The sequence below is a fragment of the Syngnathoides biaculeatus genome, chromosome 7 (assembly GCF_019802595.1).
Source record: "Syngnathoides biaculeatus isolate LvHL_M chromosome 7, ASM1980259v1, whole genome shotgun sequence".
Taxonomy (NCBI): domain Eukaryota; kingdom Metazoa; phylum Chordata; class Actinopteri; order Syngnathiformes; family Syngnathidae; genus Syngnathoides; species Syngnathoides biaculeatus.
In genome coordinates, this window is record NC_084646.1 from 5324978 (window position 1) to 5341591 (window position 16614).

Sequence of the window (16614 nt, forward strand, 5' to 3'; positions counted from 1 at the left end):
TGAAATGGAGAAAACAAAACATCCTCCTCTTAAGGGATGGATGGACGGATGGATACAGTCCACCTGTTTTCCTCAGGGCAGCTGCCAGTGCACTTACTACCCCCTCTTACGTCCCTCCCTCCATCCAACTGTTGATCCCTGGAGGAATTCACTGCCAGAGTTCCAGATTACATAGACCCACACATGCACATCCATACACTCATACACACACAAAACTGCCCTTTGCATGTTCCAGAGTTGAGAAAACACTTCAGGAAGCTCAGCTGTTCTAAATTGGGAGAGGAAGTAAAAAGATAAATATAAAAAGGCTGACGAGAACCATGTGTCCGTTAACCTGAGATACCCCCAAAGTGCAGAATAGTCAAAAGAGAAAAGGCTTTTAAAAATGTAATTTTAAGATATCCATGCATGCATTTTCTTTGCCGCTTATCCTCACGAGGGTCGCAGGGAGTGCTGGAGCCTATCCCAGCTGTCAACGGGCAAGGAGGCGGTGAACTGGTTGCCAGACAATCGCAGGGCACATCGAGACAAACAGCCGCCCTCACAATCACACCTAGAGTCAATTTAGCGTTCAATTATTGTTCCATGTTTTTGGGATGTGGGAGGAAACCGGAGTGCCCGGATAAAACCCACGCAGGCACGGGGAGAACATGCATGCCCGGGACCTCAGAACTGTGACGCCAAGGCTTTACCAGCTGATCCACCGTGCTGCCAATTTTAAGATATTATTAATATTATTAATCCACCCATCCATTTTCTGAGCCGCTTTTCCTCATAAGGGTCGTGGGAATGATTATTATTGTTGTTGAAATGTCTGATTGACACGATGCTCGAGTTCTGTCATTGTGGGTTTTTATAAAAGCCCATCGCAAAAGTCCAAATCAGTCAAGTGACTGATTTGATAAATTCAACCTGTGAAAAAATGAAGAAATAAACGTGAATTAGTTAAACGGAAGATCTGAAGAAGCGCATGTACTTCTCTGTATCTCCTCATTTTGCCCATGAGCTCATTTTGAAGCATTCAATGCGGCACAGAAAGCAACCACCTGCTAACTGAAGCAAAAGTGGTTGCATATTAATTTCTGTACCAAAATACGAGTCGAGCACATCCAACAACGCGTGGATGTCACCCCCGAACACTGGCCGCCCACCCAGGAAACAATCTATTTCCTGGGAAGAATCTACGCCTGATGTTCTCTGAGCAGAAACTTGAACACCCTCCAGAGACGGTGCTTTGGCGGTCGTCTTTAATGCCGCCCCCCCCCCCCCCCCTTTTCTTTTATTCAGTGTGTGTGCACTGTCTGTCTCTGTTTTAGCAGGTTGTACCTCCCTCGGAACCATCTGTAAAAGAGGCAAACATTTGTCGGACAAATGGAAACGACATACGTGTGATATTTGCGGTCCTGACCACAGCTATGCCTGGTGTGAAGACGGGGTGAGGGTGCGGGGGGGGGGGGGGTATAAAATAGACCCGCGTCCTCAAGTCTTTCTCCTTTCTTGTGTGTGTTTTCATTTTAACACGCTCTTTGAAACAAAGCAACCAGAGAGGGAAAAGATGTCAACGAGTGTGGCTCGATGGTTTTTCAGAACCGCCAGACTTTGTGTCGCTTTTGACTGCCTCCTCCGTGGGAATCCGGGAGTCTTTGATTGTCGTTCCTCTCGGGTCAGATCGTTCGGGTGACACGAGCGCCTTTCGGGGGAGTCTTGGGAGGTTCGGAGGTTTTGCGGGTCCTTTTTTTCTACTCTTACATTCCACAGGGCTGCTGCTAAAACGCTGAAAGTGACCCTAACCCTAACCTCAACCCAGCCTACTAGCATTGACATACCAGCAGCCATATTTAATTAAAGATTGCATAGTAGAATTTTGCTTCACTAAAGTCACAAAAAAATGATACTTGTGCCTATTCTCATCTAAGTAAAGTTGACAAAATTATCTGCAAATATTTTTATCTTTGGGCCCCGGTATGCCGCCCTAACCTTCAATCATCCCCCCTCAACAAATCGCCCTTTGAGTCAAGAGGTTCAGTACGTCGGCCGACGTTCTCGCCCGGCTCACTGCGGCCTGGCTCGTCCTCGCCCGTACTACCTGAGAACCGCCGCACGGGAAGTCTGCAGTCTAAACAATCTCCGCCACGACCGGGAGGGATGGGAGGGATCCCCTTCCTCCCTTTCTCGAAACACAGAAGTAACAATGATAGAGTGTCCAAGAGGAAACGCGCAGGAGGTTTTCAGGAGTCCACGCCTAGCGGGGCACTCAGTTGGCGTGGAGGCGACTTTGCCTGTCTGCAGATATTGTTAGCCTGACTGATTATAAGGCGCACACACGTCAGGCTTTAGGGGGTGGGGGGGCAGACCTTGGCGGAGGTTTTGCCCACTTCTGTGAGAAACAGGAAGCAAAGGTTAAACGAGAGGATGTCGGAGGCACCACGTCTGACCTCACCACTTAGCGCTTACAGTATTTGTGGGAATACGGTGGTAAAATCCTCCACCCCCGCCCCCCCACCTGAATGTGACCCTGGACCTTCTCGAGAGCTGCATCCGTTTACCTCAAGTCCGGATAGATATTGTTGAAAACGGTGTACATTAGTGCATGTGTTTCTGCGGTTCCGTCTTTTTTCCCCCCCTCTCCTCCTTTACGCCGATGTTTTCACAGCTGGCGCGTCGAGCCATCCGGGTCACTGGCAGTCGAAGAGTGCGCAAAACTCTGCACTTCTCCCCCGGCCGCGTCCGCTAAAATTCAGTCGAGATTTTTCTCGCCCGCAACAAGTTGGCTTGTGTGCAGGTGCAGTGTGAGAAAAGGGGGGGGGGTGGTGAAAATATGGAACGAGTGGTCGTGCCGCAGGCGGGTGTGTGCAGACGCATGGTTACGTGTCAACAGTGAGTTGAAGTGAGTTGAAGCGTTTGTGTTGCCAGAGATGTTCAAAATGTGCTTTCTATGGTGTATGGAGAAGTTCTTTACATACATAATCGCTTGGAAAATGATTTATAGCGAGGCGGAAAGACATATTTTATTGTTTACATTTTAGTTTGAGAATTTCAGGCTTTAAGAATTCAAGACTTGGTTTACTCCACCGGTGCAATCGACAAAATACAATTTTAGGATTCCGTTCTCTGCCCCGAGAATTGAGACAATTTGGATGTGCTCGTTTTGTTTTTTCTGAATGCATTATCGAGGTTTCAGATCGAGATTTGTTTATTCAGATATTCAAAATCAACTCTGAATGGGGTTCAAATAAATAGATAAATGCATAAATATACAATATAATATATTATAAATCACTGATGGTGTAGTGGTACACACCCCTGCCTTTGGTGGGGGCAGCGCGGAGTCGATTCCCGCTCAGTGATGTTGTCGATATCTGCCCTGCGACTGACCGGCGACCTATTCGGGGTGTAGTGCGCCTTTCGCCCAAAGCTAGCTGGGATAGGCTCCAGCTTATAATGTAATACGGTAGATAGATAGATAGATAGATAGATAGATAGATAGATAGATAGATAGATAGATAGATAGATAGATAGATAGATAGATAGATAGATAGATAGATAGATAGATAGATAGATAGATAGATAGATAGATAGAATAGATAGATAGATAGATAGATAGATAGATAGATAGATAGATAGATAGATAGATAGATAGATGATCGGGACATCCTTAATTTAAAGTTAACCTTCTAAAAGTGGAAAATGGCAAAGTATTTCTAAGATGAACAGTAAAAGTTTTTAAAAAATTAATGTTACAAGATGGGCGGCACGGTGGGTCAGCAGTGCCGAGGTCCCGGGTTCAATCCCGGGCCTGCTTGTGTGGAGTTTGCATGTTCTCCCAGTGGATGAGATGTTCTTGCAAAAATATCAAAACTGCAAATTGTTGAGATATTGCAAGCATTTTCTTGACCAATCACCCCTTTAAAAGAAATGTAATAATTTGGAATAATATGAACTTCTGATTTGAAAACTAGTTATTCATCAGTTTGTTGCGTAGATAATGGACCTCAGAGGGAAATCATGACGACAATATGGCCGTTTGACCCCCCCCCCCCCCACACACACACACACCCGTACAGTACTCAACTATGCCCTTTCTCTTACAGTTCTATCTCCAGTCCCGGTTCACTTGGCGGGGCGCCCGTCTCCTGCGCCCCCTGCTGCAATTCACCCTGCTGATGATGGCGTTCTATACCGGCTTGTCGCGCGTCTCCGACCACAAGCACCACCCCACTGACGTCCTGGCGGGCTTCGCGCAGGGAGCGCTGGTGGCCTACTGCATAGTGAGTGTCGACGCACTTTTCTGAGCGTGTCCTCGTGGGGACGTTGTAGTGTTAATGCAGTGATGGAGATGATAACGTACATTTTAAGGGAATCGGGATAAAAAGTGATGAAACTAGGACTACAATACTGAAAGGGGAATTCCGGTGGTTTGCATTAACAATGCATCCAATAGGTCATGCAATATGTACTCTATTTTGACAATATGATGTTAAATCATCTCTCATTTAATAGTGTTTTGAAAAGATTTTTAAGGACAATTACGAATTTTCAGGGGCGCTGCCATTTTCGCCAGTCACATGACCTCCGTGAGCGGATGTGACGTGTGACGTGCCGCAACAAAGGCTCGATTAAATGGGACGCCATTTATGCCCAGCGCTGATTTCTCGGATTTATCCTCATAAGATAAAGAAAAAACATTAGCGGTTGATCGGGAAGATGGAGGAATACTTCCATACACATCCGTGAGCGGCACACCCGTGAGCGGCTCTCAACCGCTCGGTTGATGGGGAAGAGAAATGAATACTTCGATTCACAGCCGTGAGCGGCTCGGCCACTCGGTTGATCGGGAAGACGGAGGAATACTTCCATACACAGCCATGAGCGGCTCTCAGCCGCTCAGTTGATCTGGAAGGCAGAGGAATACTTCCATACACAGCGGGTAGTAGCACCACCATGAGCGGCTCAGCTGCTCGGTTGATCGGGAAGACGGAGGAATACTTCCAAACACAGCCGTGAGCGGATACATAAGCGGCTCTGCAGTTCGGTTGACCGGGAAGGCAGAGGAATACGTCCATATACATCAGTGAGCGGCACAGCCGTGAGCAGCTCTCCGCCGCTCGGTTGATCGGGAAGAGAGAGGAATACTTCGATACACAGCCATTAGCGGCTCGGCTGCTCGGTTAATCGGGAAGATGGAGGAATACTTCCATCCACAGCTGTGAGCGGCATAGCCATGAGCGCCTTGGCCGCTCGGTTGAATGGGAAGGCGGAGGAAAACTTCCATACACAACCGTGAGCGGCTCTCCGCCGCTGGGTTGATCAGGAAGACGGAGGAATACTTCCACACACAGCCGTGCTCCGCCGCTCTGTATGGAAGTATTCCTCCGTCTTCTCGATCAACCGATACTGTTATTTCTTCACTAGATGAGGATAAATCCGAGAAATCCGCACTGGCCATAAATGGTGTCTCGTGTGATCGAGCGTTTGGAACGGCATGTATCACGTCACATCCCCTCACGTAGGTCATGTGACTCGCAAAAATGGCCGCGCACCTGAAAATTCGTAATTGTCGATAAAATTCTTCTCAAAACACTATCAAATGAGAGAAAATTTAAAGTCACGTTATCAAGATGGAGTACATATTATATAACCTATCGGATACAGTGCTAATGCAAACCACCGGAATTCACCTTTAATGAAACGTGATTATCCAATTATACAGTAGAAAGATTGATCTTGGAAAGATTCCTTCAAACAAGTAAACAGCTAGCCTAAAAAGTCTTCGAACTCGTGTACGGTATTAATACTAAAAAGAAGCAGATTTGCACAAAATATATGAAAGATATTTATGAATTACTTGTTAATGTAATCATCCTCTTCCACACTCAGAGTTTGGCACAACTATCTTGCCAGATGATGAACGAAACACAACTCGAACTTGATAGAATTTTTGTTTTTTGGCAATGTCAAAACGTAAAGTACGATAAATATAATTGCTAGAGGCTCTACGCATCCACATCAAACGCAACATTATTCCTTACTTGGCTCACAACCGCGTTCACCTCCTCTTTCCTCCCCTCGTGCGTCTTCTGCTCCAGTTGGCCACGACTGGGAAGGAGTCGGCAGCGAAGTGAGGAGAAGGCGATTTCCCGTAATGAAGAACACATTGCGCGGTGCGTTTGCGCGAGTGTGTCAGTGTCAATCTACTCTCGGCGAAAAGGGTGAATTACACCCCCAGAAGAATTTTCATCATCATCATTATCATCACGAAATGGAGGCAAAATGAGAACCAGGCTGTTAAATTATTTCAGTTGTGTGGATTTTTATTTTTTATTTTTGGGCAGTTCTATCGCCGCAGTCGGGCCCCTCGGCTTAACTCGGCTGCCTCTGGGGAGAAGCATGAACACACAAACATGGTCAAATCTCACCTTCATCCATCACGGAAGGGATTAGATTCATAAAAATTGCGCAAGAGGGGAGCCGTGGCGCCAAGACCAACCTTGGCACAGGGGGCATGAACACACTTTGCCCAGCGGTATGGGGTCCGCGCTTGAGTGCCGGCACGGCTTGCTCGGTTGCAGTAACAATAGATTGCAATGCTTGTGGTTCAATCGTCTCCTGGACTACATCAGCCTTGACAGAAACCACCCCCCACCCCCCCAAGAAATGGAAATATGTACATCGAGCGTCCTGCTGCTGATCAAGGCGATGATGTTAGCTTTACAGCCCCTTGTGAGATACAAGTACCTTGACTTTGTAGTTTTTGGAGATATGAGCCATTGCCAGCACACTCCACAACATCTGGTCATCATCTATTCACATTGGTTTCATATCAGTACCATTTGGCTGATTTAACCAATCACAAACAGACCCCACAGAAGAATAAGGATTTAAGAACCTGCGGGATTTAATGTTCTTTGTCTCTACATTCGGTTGATCCATCCATCCGTCTTCTACCAGTTTGCCTGGTCGGGTCCCAGGGGCAGTAGTTTTAGTGGGGATGCCCAGACTTCCCTTTCCCCAGCAACTTCATGCAGCTCTTCTGAAGGGATCCCGAGGCATTCCCAAGCCAGCCAGAGATGTAGTCTCTGCAGTGTGTCCTGGGTTGTCCCCGGAGTCTCTTTCCAGTGGGATGTGCTCGGAACACCTCACCAGAGAGGCGTCCGGTTGGCATCCAGATCAGATGCTCCAGGCATCACATCTGGCACTTCATTATGCGGAGGAGCTGGGGCTCTACTCTGAGCCCTTCCCGGATGACCGAGCTTCTCTAAGGGAGAGCCCGGACACCCTGTGCGGGAAAGTCATTTCGGCCGCTTGTATCCGGGATCTTGTTCTTTCGGTCACGACCCACAGCTCGTGCTCATAGGTGAGGGTAAGAACGTAGATCAACTGGTAAATTTAGAGCTTCGCCTTTCAACTGAGCCTCCTCTTTACCACAACGGAGCGATACAAAGTCCGCCTCGCTGCAGACACTGCACCGAGCTGCCTGTCGACCTCCCGCTGAACAAGATCCCAAAGATAGTTGAACTACTCCACTTGAGGCAGGATCTCATCCCTGACCTGGAGAGGGCACGGAACCCTTCTCCGAGTGGGGACCACGATCTCAGATTTGGAGATGCTGATTCTCATACCACCCGGTTCACTCTCTGCTCTGAACCGCTTCAGTGAGCACGGCCTGATGAACCCAACAGAACCACATCATCATGAACCACATGGTGATTTTGCTGGAAAAGCAATATCACGTTTAGGAGCTTCTGAATCATGTACGTAACATAATCGACCATTGTCGTTGTAAATGTTTGGTGTACAGTCGCACGAGAACTGAGGCGACTACGTCACCCATCTCACCAAAGATGCATATCATATTAAACGGAGCAAGAGATTCACGTTGGGGACACATCATTTTGCACAGGTCCGTCACTTGTCAGGATTTCCTGTTTCATGACAAATTAAGAATATATCAGCATTTCAGAATCTATATTTTTGATTTTACTTCCTAGCCAGTGCCAGACCAGGCTCAGATAAAACCTGGTTGAGTTCTGTGATAAAGGTCAGTATTTTTTTTCTTTTTTTATACAAGGGTCTGTACTTCTACTTCAGTACAGAGTGTGAGTACTGTTGCTACAACCGATGGCAGACGTGCACATCTGTGAATATTTGCGGTGCAGCAAGGACACGACACCCAACGAGAGGCTGCGGTGGCGACCCGAGCGGGACTAAATCCTCAAGGGTGCAGAAATGCAACGCATCGGACACGGCCGGCACGGCTCCGGCGATATTTATTTTGACTCCGGAGCGAGCGAAAACACGAGTCGGCTCGTCAAAATAACGTCAGGGCGAAGTGGGGGAAGGTCACCGAGTGTGCGTGGGATTTCTGCGGTGTCTGAAGAGGGTCCACGTGCACAGAACCGAGGCCGCATCCCAGTGTAAAAATAGTGATTCCTCGACATATGGCGCGGTTTCATATCTGCGCAGATGAAAATGTCATCATTTTGATCGTAATTTGACTGCTATAGATGGAGGATATAATGACATAATCATAATACAGTGAAGAAAATGAGAATTTGAACGCCCTGCTATATTGCAAGTTCTCCCACTTAGAAGTTTTATCATAGGTGCACGTCCACTGTGAGAGAGATGATCTAAAAAACAAAATCCAGGCACTAGTCGTCATGGTAACAAAAGCCTGACATTGCATTGGCCCTGCAGCCGTGGCGGCCGGGTGAGCAGTGGTTCATTTGCACGAGATAGCGCCGCCGCATGAAAATGGGATAATTTCAGGGTCATTGAGGGAGAAAAGTGTTCTTTAATTTTGTATCCTGCAGGTTGTTTAACCAAATAATATGACAAACGACACACATTTTTAAAATTGTGGAGAAAGAAATGCATAGTATGTCTCATTTAGAGTTCTGAACAAAAGTAAAAAGATGTTAAACCAATTAAGAGTGAATAAAAAAAAATATATATATATATAGATATATATAACCTGTTATTGGTAATAAGTATAATAGTAAGTAGGTTTGGAGCGCATTTGTGGGAAACCACCCAGACTAAATGAGGGCGGCGTTAACGTTATTGCTCCCCGCGGCAGCGGTTCCCTCTTTAACCCTCCGTCAAGCGGCAATAAATTTAAAAAAAAACACAAAAACGCAGGGCCAGTGTCAACACATTCAGCCTGCTTGTGGCGATGCGTTCGAGTGACTCCGCCTAGCTTTTCGTGTGATGATGGAGGATGTTTTAAGTCTTTTGTTTTTGCCCTCAAAGGGTCCATGTTCGATTTTTGCCCCAATTATGAATAAATGAATGAATGTTTGGTCTCCGTTTTAGGATTGCTGAATTTTATGAGCAGATCGTGGAGGGGGGAGGAAAAATATCACTAACATCAACATTATCATTAACACGGCGGAACACGGTGAAAGTGTTGGCCTCGCAGTTCTGAGGACCCGGGTTCGATCCCGGCCCCACCTGTGTGGAGTTTTCCCCGTGCCTGCGTGGGTTTTCTCCGGGCACTCCGGTTTCCTCCCACATCCCAAAAACATGCAACATTAATTGGACACTCTGAATTGCCCCTAGGTGTGATTGTGTTTGTCTCGACGTGCTCTGGGATTGGCTGGCAACCAGTTCAGGGTGTGCTTCGCCTCCTGCCCGGTGACAGCTGGGATGGGTTCCAGCACTCCCCGCGACACTCGTGAGGATAAGCGCATCGGAAAATCCATGAATTATCATTAAAAAACCCAAGTCACCAGGATAATCGTTCAGGATAATATTTGCGGCAACACCCGACAATCCAGCCTTTGCCGACTTTGGTTACCCTAACCCTAACCCTACACCCTGAACTGGTTGAAAAAAAAATTCTGCTCCATTCATTTCTTAGCCACTTATCCTCACAAGGAGTGCTGGAGCCTATCCCAGCTGTCAACGGACAGGAGGGAGAGTAAACCCTGAACTGGTTGCCAGCCAATCGCTGGGCACATCGAGACAAACAGCTGCACTCACAATCACACCTATGGACAATTTAGAGTGTCCAATTAATGTTGCATGTTTTTGGGACGTGGGAGGAAACCGAAGTGCCCGGAGAAAACCCACGCAAACTCCACACAGGCGGGGTCGGGATCGAACCCGGGTCCTCAGAACTGTGAGGCCAACGCTTTACCAGCTGAGACACCGTGCCTAGAGGGTAACCAATTGAAGAGTTTGTTTTCAAAACGAGACATAAGTATTTTTTTCAGATTTACGAAACTCGCGGCAAAATTATCCATTCGGAGCTGGATAATTTTGGCGCGAGTTTTGTAAATCTGAAAAAAATACCTATGTCTCGTTTTGAAAACAAACTCTTCAATTATAGAAATATTTTGGAGACATCCGTCCACGGGGCTGGTTTGATCGGAAGGGAGGAAAAAATAGTCTACATTTGGCTCGATTTTGTTTGTTTGCACTCCACTTCAAGATTGTTGACCCGACTGGTTTACGAGCAGATCGGGGGGGGGGGGGGGGGGGGGGGTGTCACTCTAAATACACCTCACACAATGAATCTTCAAATACACATCATAACTTCCTGGGAAATTACCAAAGTTGTACTATTTGTGGTTCTTTTGGTCAGCTAAATTATTGGATAATGGAAGGACATTATCGCCAGTCGCCAGCCGCCGTCGTAAACAAAGCCACTGACTTAGAGTTGCCGCGCATTCACTTCCTGTGTGACGCGGCGTCTTTATGTGACAGGTCTGACATTTCGGTTGCGGTCGGGGCGCACGACTCGAGGGGCCGAGTACACGCGGACGCGCGCCCGCGTTCGCACAATCCGCTCTGTGTGAGGGGGCGCGTGCGTGCGGACGGGAAGCGGCGATAAGTTCATTAGCGTGACAGGTTCAGGGGGGTGGGGGTGAAAGTTCGGAGGTTTCGGGCGTACAGCGCCTCCGATGGGAAAAGCGTCACGATGCCTTCCCACGACGTCTCGTGGGGGTTGGTGGGGACAGATAAGCCCCCCAACCCCACCACCACCTAATTACAGTAAAAGAATGTGAGCCCTCCCACATATGCTAAATATATACCCGCCAGTATTCGTTTCATCCATAACTATACCACAAACTGTGATCTGAAAGAATTTACCGCAATTCCTGGCCTACAGAGCGCACCTGGTTACAAGCCTCACCGAGTACATTTGTAAAGGAAATACCATTTGGTACATACATACGCCGCAGCTGTGTAAAACCCGCGAGTGCCCACGTTGAAACACGAGATATTTCCAAAGAAATACGGTACATAGAAAGAGTTTCACGCTAACGCGGCGCTAATGCTAACAGGGCCGGTTAAAATCAAACTTACCGGTAAATATCATTGAGACACGCCAGTAACAAAGCACAAACACGTAAGCACAGCGCTAACATGAGCGCAGCACTAACTATCGGGCAGCGCTAACACTAGCGCAGCACGAACAGGGCTGGTAAAAGTCACTTCCTCGGTACATATATTACACTGGTCTCATTCTTACCTTTTCCCCTCGAGTGCCCCCCCTGCGCCCGTTAGCAAAAATGCACAATATAACTGCATAAACGGCAGGGTTAAAAGCATGTGGAAAAAAAGTCACGGCTTGTAGCCCGGAAATTACAGTACTATAAATATTGTATTTATTTTTTCCACATTTTATAAGATTACCATTAAATGTAAGTGAAAGAAAAATGATAGAATATTCTTTGTCTTCACTAAAAGACTCGCCATAACTTCCACTAACAACCCAGGCTAAAGTTAGCTCCGATGTGACGTACATGACGTTGATGGCGCGCATACTCATCAAGGCAGCTGTGCGCTTGTTACGTGTGATGTCATCCCCTGGCGAAGGTCACCCGTGCAGGTCACTCCAGGGTCAGCGAACGTTACGCTGTAATTCGGGGGGAATTTTATAATGATGGCAGTCACAGACAAGTTAAGTTTCGTGTTTTTTTTCCCCCCTCTCTATATTACTCGCCTCACTTCCTGCTCGCCAATGCCTCATTTCCTGTATGATGCCATCCCGATCGCAGGAAGAGATTTCCCCAGTGCCTTTCTTTCCCTTTCCGTCATACTCACGCTCGCGGCCAGTGTGGTCTGCGTCGTCGCGGAATTGGGGATTAGCCAGAATATCCACCTCGCGTTTGGGTGAGCCGTGCGCAAGTCACTTCCGTCTGGCGGATTAGTCACCCGCTCGAGCTCCAAGCGAAAGTTTGGAGCAATGTGTGAGGTCATGCCGCTTTAAGCAATTTTATTCCACTTTGAGCCGAGTGACAAAGCGGCAGAGTCTTGATTTGATTTCATACCAAATTTGATTGCAAAGTGATTTCGTTCAATAGCAATCAAAAACATCCATACAGAAAACACCATTTTACTATATCCGATATCAATATGTCGCGAGGGATTTTTCGTGCACTTTACATGAGTTTATAAGAAGGTTAAAAATCCAAAACAAATTGAGTGTAACTAAAAGAGGGCTGAAATCATGTTGAAGTTTTAGGGTTAGGAATTTGTGTTATGGTAGGGTTCGTATTTTTAGGGTTAGGAAATGTAGGATGAACCCCCACCAGGCTCGAACCGCGATCGAAATCACGAAACTGACAGGGGAATCCCAACTAAATAGACCCTCCCCTCAAAAAATCGAACATTCCCCCGGGGAGCCGAATTATCTATTTATTTAATACATTTTAGATGTATTCAATCGGCCTGATTATGTGTACCTTCCTCCTTCCAATTTAGTTATCAATTAAGTTCCAACCAACCTCCGGATTTTAAAAACAGCCAATTACAAAAAAAGAATGTGTAACCTAGCACTCTTTTAGCACATAGCACGACGTTTCCACCCTCTTGGGGCCCTTTTCAAGCGCACTTACTCACCAAATGTCTTCTCTCTTTGACGTCCCGTCTTGAAATGGCGGACAATATGTCCGTCCTGGAAATTTAGGTTTAGGCGGGAAAAGGTGTTTGGGGAAAATGCTCCGTGGATTTAGGGTGAGGATCAGGGTTTGGGGTAAGGTGATAGAGAAAATAAGGCATCGGGAATTTTATCAAGCTCTCTTCAGTCGAAACCCCAACTGAGTAGGGGCACTGGCTGGGTTAGGCAATGTAGGATGAACCCCAACCAGCCTCAAGCACGATCGGAATCATGAGACTGATTGGGGCCACGTTTCAACCCTCTTGGAGCCTTTTTCAAGCGCACTTAGTCACCAAAAGACGTGTTCTCTCTTCGACGTCTCATCTTGAAATGGTGGACAATACGTCAGTCCTGGAAATTTAGGTTTAGGCGGGAAAGGGTGTTTGGGGAAAAGGGTAAGTGGATTTGGGGTTAAGATCAGGGTTTGGGGGAAGGTGATAGAGAAAACAAGGCATGGATCGGGGAATTTTATCAACCTCTCTTGGGCCTATTCGGTCGAAACCCCAACTGAGTAGGGCCACCAGCCTCAACCACGATCGGAATAGGTTTAGGGTTAGTGTTCAAACAAAGCTACGATTAGTCTTATGCGTTTTGGTCAAATTTTAGACACTTTCCACAAAAGAATTTCTTCCAAAACTGAGGAAAACAATACCGAATGTTGATGTTCTCTTTTCCGACGCGCAACGAATTCTCACTGTGGCGTTTCATCCCGTGCCGCCAGGTATACTACGTGTCGGACCTGTTCAAGCCCCGCCCGAAGGCGGCCACGCCTCCTCCGTCGCCCATCAAGAAGGAGCTCCTGCCCTCGTCCGACATCATCGAGAGGAACAACCACCACAACATGGTGTGAGGAAGACCACTGATCTTCCTCTTCCTCGTCGTCCTGCGACCCACGTCGCTGCTTAAACCCCACCCCCCCCCCCCACACACACACACACACAGACACTCCCCCACCCCTCCCTCATCGGACAGTAGAATGTAGCTAAAGGGCAAACTCAACAAACCCCCCACGCAATCCGCGAGGAGCCCCATCCTGGACGGCGGTTGGCGGGTGCCGTGGGGGCGGGGTTTACTACCAGATCCGGAAAAATAAAACCACAAATTGGAAAATGACAGGCGGAGCTTGAAAGAGATGATAGAAGAACAACAACACCAAGAAAATGAAGAGACAAAAACAAACTTCCTGCAGAAGGGAGCGAAGGAATTCTCGCGATGTTTACTCTCTGAAGTCTCCGTGGCCTCGGAGCGGCAGCACCAACAACTTCCTCAGCGACGGGAAGGATGGAAAATGTAATTTAAAGCACTGTTTTTCTTTTTTTCTTCTTTTTTTTCCATTTTTATTTTGTAAACGTTCATTGTCCGCGATCACCACTCGCCGCCCGGCGCGTCCAAGCGGAAACCCGACCGCGTCACGCCGGCCTCGCTCGGTCGGGGCGTTCTGCCCGGCGGGCTCAGTGCGGCCTAAAACCCGGGATGTTGCATTTATTATAGATTTGGGTGAAAATGGGTTAGGGGGAGGGGGGGGTGGTTAGGGTTAGGGGAGGGTGGGGTTAGGACATTTCCGGAAGAACCAAAAAAGCACTACATCCTTTACATGTGACCTTTATTTGACCCTATCACAACTTTTGACGGACCTTTTGTAGAACTTGCTGTTAGGAACCGAATAGAAAAATTGGACTAATTGATCTATTTTTTGGGGGGGTGGGTGGGGGGGGATTTCCCCAAATCTGGACAAAAGTTAGAAAAGGTCAAATTAAATGCACCTTGTAAAGGTCGCCACGCATTTTAGGTTCCTGCTGAATTCCCACCCAAGGTGAATATCATATTGCATAATGGGAGGAGTTTACGTAAGAGGCGTGGCTGTGCCTTGGGACCTCCCTCTGGGGGGGTTGGGCGTTCTGATTGGGAGAATTTAAAAGGGGTGGGGTTTGGGTGATTGACAGCCAGTATGGCACATCATGTCGGGGCGGTTGGGGGCTCTTTCTGCTGGCCGGGAGGGGCTCCAAACCCACCCCAGTCAATCCTCGGCAATGAATGTGTGTATGTGTGCGTGTACGTGTGCGCATGTGTGTGTCGTGGTTCTAGAAAAAACAAACTGTGGATCTCCTGTTTTGAAACGTCTCCCTTTTCAATTTTCACACACACACACGGTTGCACATCTTCATCAGAGTTACAGTCCGTCCGATCGCCTCTCTAAGCTGTTTTCTCTTTTTCTTTTTTTTCCATATATATAAAAACATATAAATAATGTATAGATCACTAAAAAAAAAAGAAAAGAAAAAGTAACCGTGTACATGTTTTCGATATATCCACTATAATTGCAGACCTGTGTTCTTTGTAAAATGCTGCTTGAAAAGCAACAACGGACAGAATTTTTTTTTTTTTGTTTTGTATCTAGACAAGTCAACCTATCGTAGATTGTCATAATAACGTTTTGTAATATGCACTCGGTAAATACAGCCGCAGTTTCTAATCAATCCCACGTGAGTATTTTTGGATTGTTTGTGTTTTGTACAAAAGAAATTGTGGCAGTTGTTGTTGTTTTTTTTCCTGCCAAATGTACCAAGCGCTACTCCATGTGCTTTTCAATAAAAAAAAAAAAAAGCTCGTTATGAACACACGTGCAGGGGGGGCGGAGGGTTTCTTTTAATTGCTGTTATGAACTAAAAATTGTATGATTGAAGCTATTTTCAAACGCATTTGTCCATTGTCTGAGAAAAAAAAAAAGGATACAGTAGTTATTATTGGAGGTCGACTGTTAGGCGTGATGAACAGGTTAGCTTTGGTTTTGGGTCGGGTCGGTGTCGGTGGTTAGAAGTTAGTTTGGGACGGCGGATTAGGGTAGAACTGGGCTTTTTGGGTTAAGTAGGGTAAAGGGTTCGGATGGTCGGATTAGGTTGAGGGTTGGGAAAGTTTTGTGAGGGTTTGTTAGAAAAACGGATAGGCTAGGATAAGGTAAAGCTATTATTTTTTTTTATAAGTTATTAGTTATTGTTATATATAGTTAAATATAGTTATTGCTACAGAATTGCCAAGACAACCAAACTTAGCCAAGAAGTGTGCAAAACTTTTGTTGGGACACATAAAATCCCCTTAAACGCCACTTTTCCCGGAACATTTGAATTTGAATATTTGGTCTTCCATCCATCCATCCATCCATTTTCTTAGCCGCTTATCCTCACCAGGGTCGCGGGGAGCGGTCAGGTTCCACCGAGTCTTACAGGAAAATTCCGGTGGTTTGGAGTAACAATGTGTCCAATAGGTCAGGGGTGCAAACTCGTTTTCCTCGCAGGCCACATTGTTGTTCCGGTTTCCCTCGGAGGACCGTCATGACTATGAAACAAAAATATTTAGTCGTCTCATCCTGTTTATATCATCAATTTATGAACTAGTTTTGGAATCAGAAATCAAGGGTAACGTGTTTTTCAACTATTCACGTTTGGTAACAAAAATGCTTGGAATTGCTTAACTTTTATGATTTATGACAATTTGAAATTTTGACACAGATTTTTTACTACAATCGTGGAAATTGACACTCTAGATTTGGCTTCGCGGGCCACATAAAATCACGTGGCGGGCCAGACCTGGCCCCCGGGCCTTGAGTTTGACACCAGCGCAATAGGTCATGTAATATGTTCTCAACCTTGCTCGTCAGACTCCGCGTCCGAAGAACCATCCGAATATTCAACATTATTCACAGCCACGGGTTCAAATCCGTATGGACG

The 16614-nt window shown here is 46.6% G+C and overlaps 1 protein-coding gene across 4 annotated transcripts in view; it reads left to right on the forward strand.

The window, feature by feature from the left end:
• The window catches only part of plpp3 (phospholipid phosphatase 3), a 43220-nt gene extending 27715 nt beyond the window's left edge, over nt 1–15505 (forward strand). For all 4 annotated transcript variants that reach the window (XM_061825111.1, XM_061825112.1, XM_061825110.1 and 1 more), the window contains 2 exons: nt 4092–4268; nt 13611–15505. In XM_061825111.1, the coding sequence (XP_061681095.1) occupies nt 4092–4268; nt 13611–13739 (306 nt within the window). In that variant the 3' untranslated portion in view covers nt 13740–15505. The remainder of the gene's footprint in view (nt 1–4091; nt 4269–13610) is intronic.
• Nucleotides 15506–16614: the final 1109 nt, after the last annotated feature.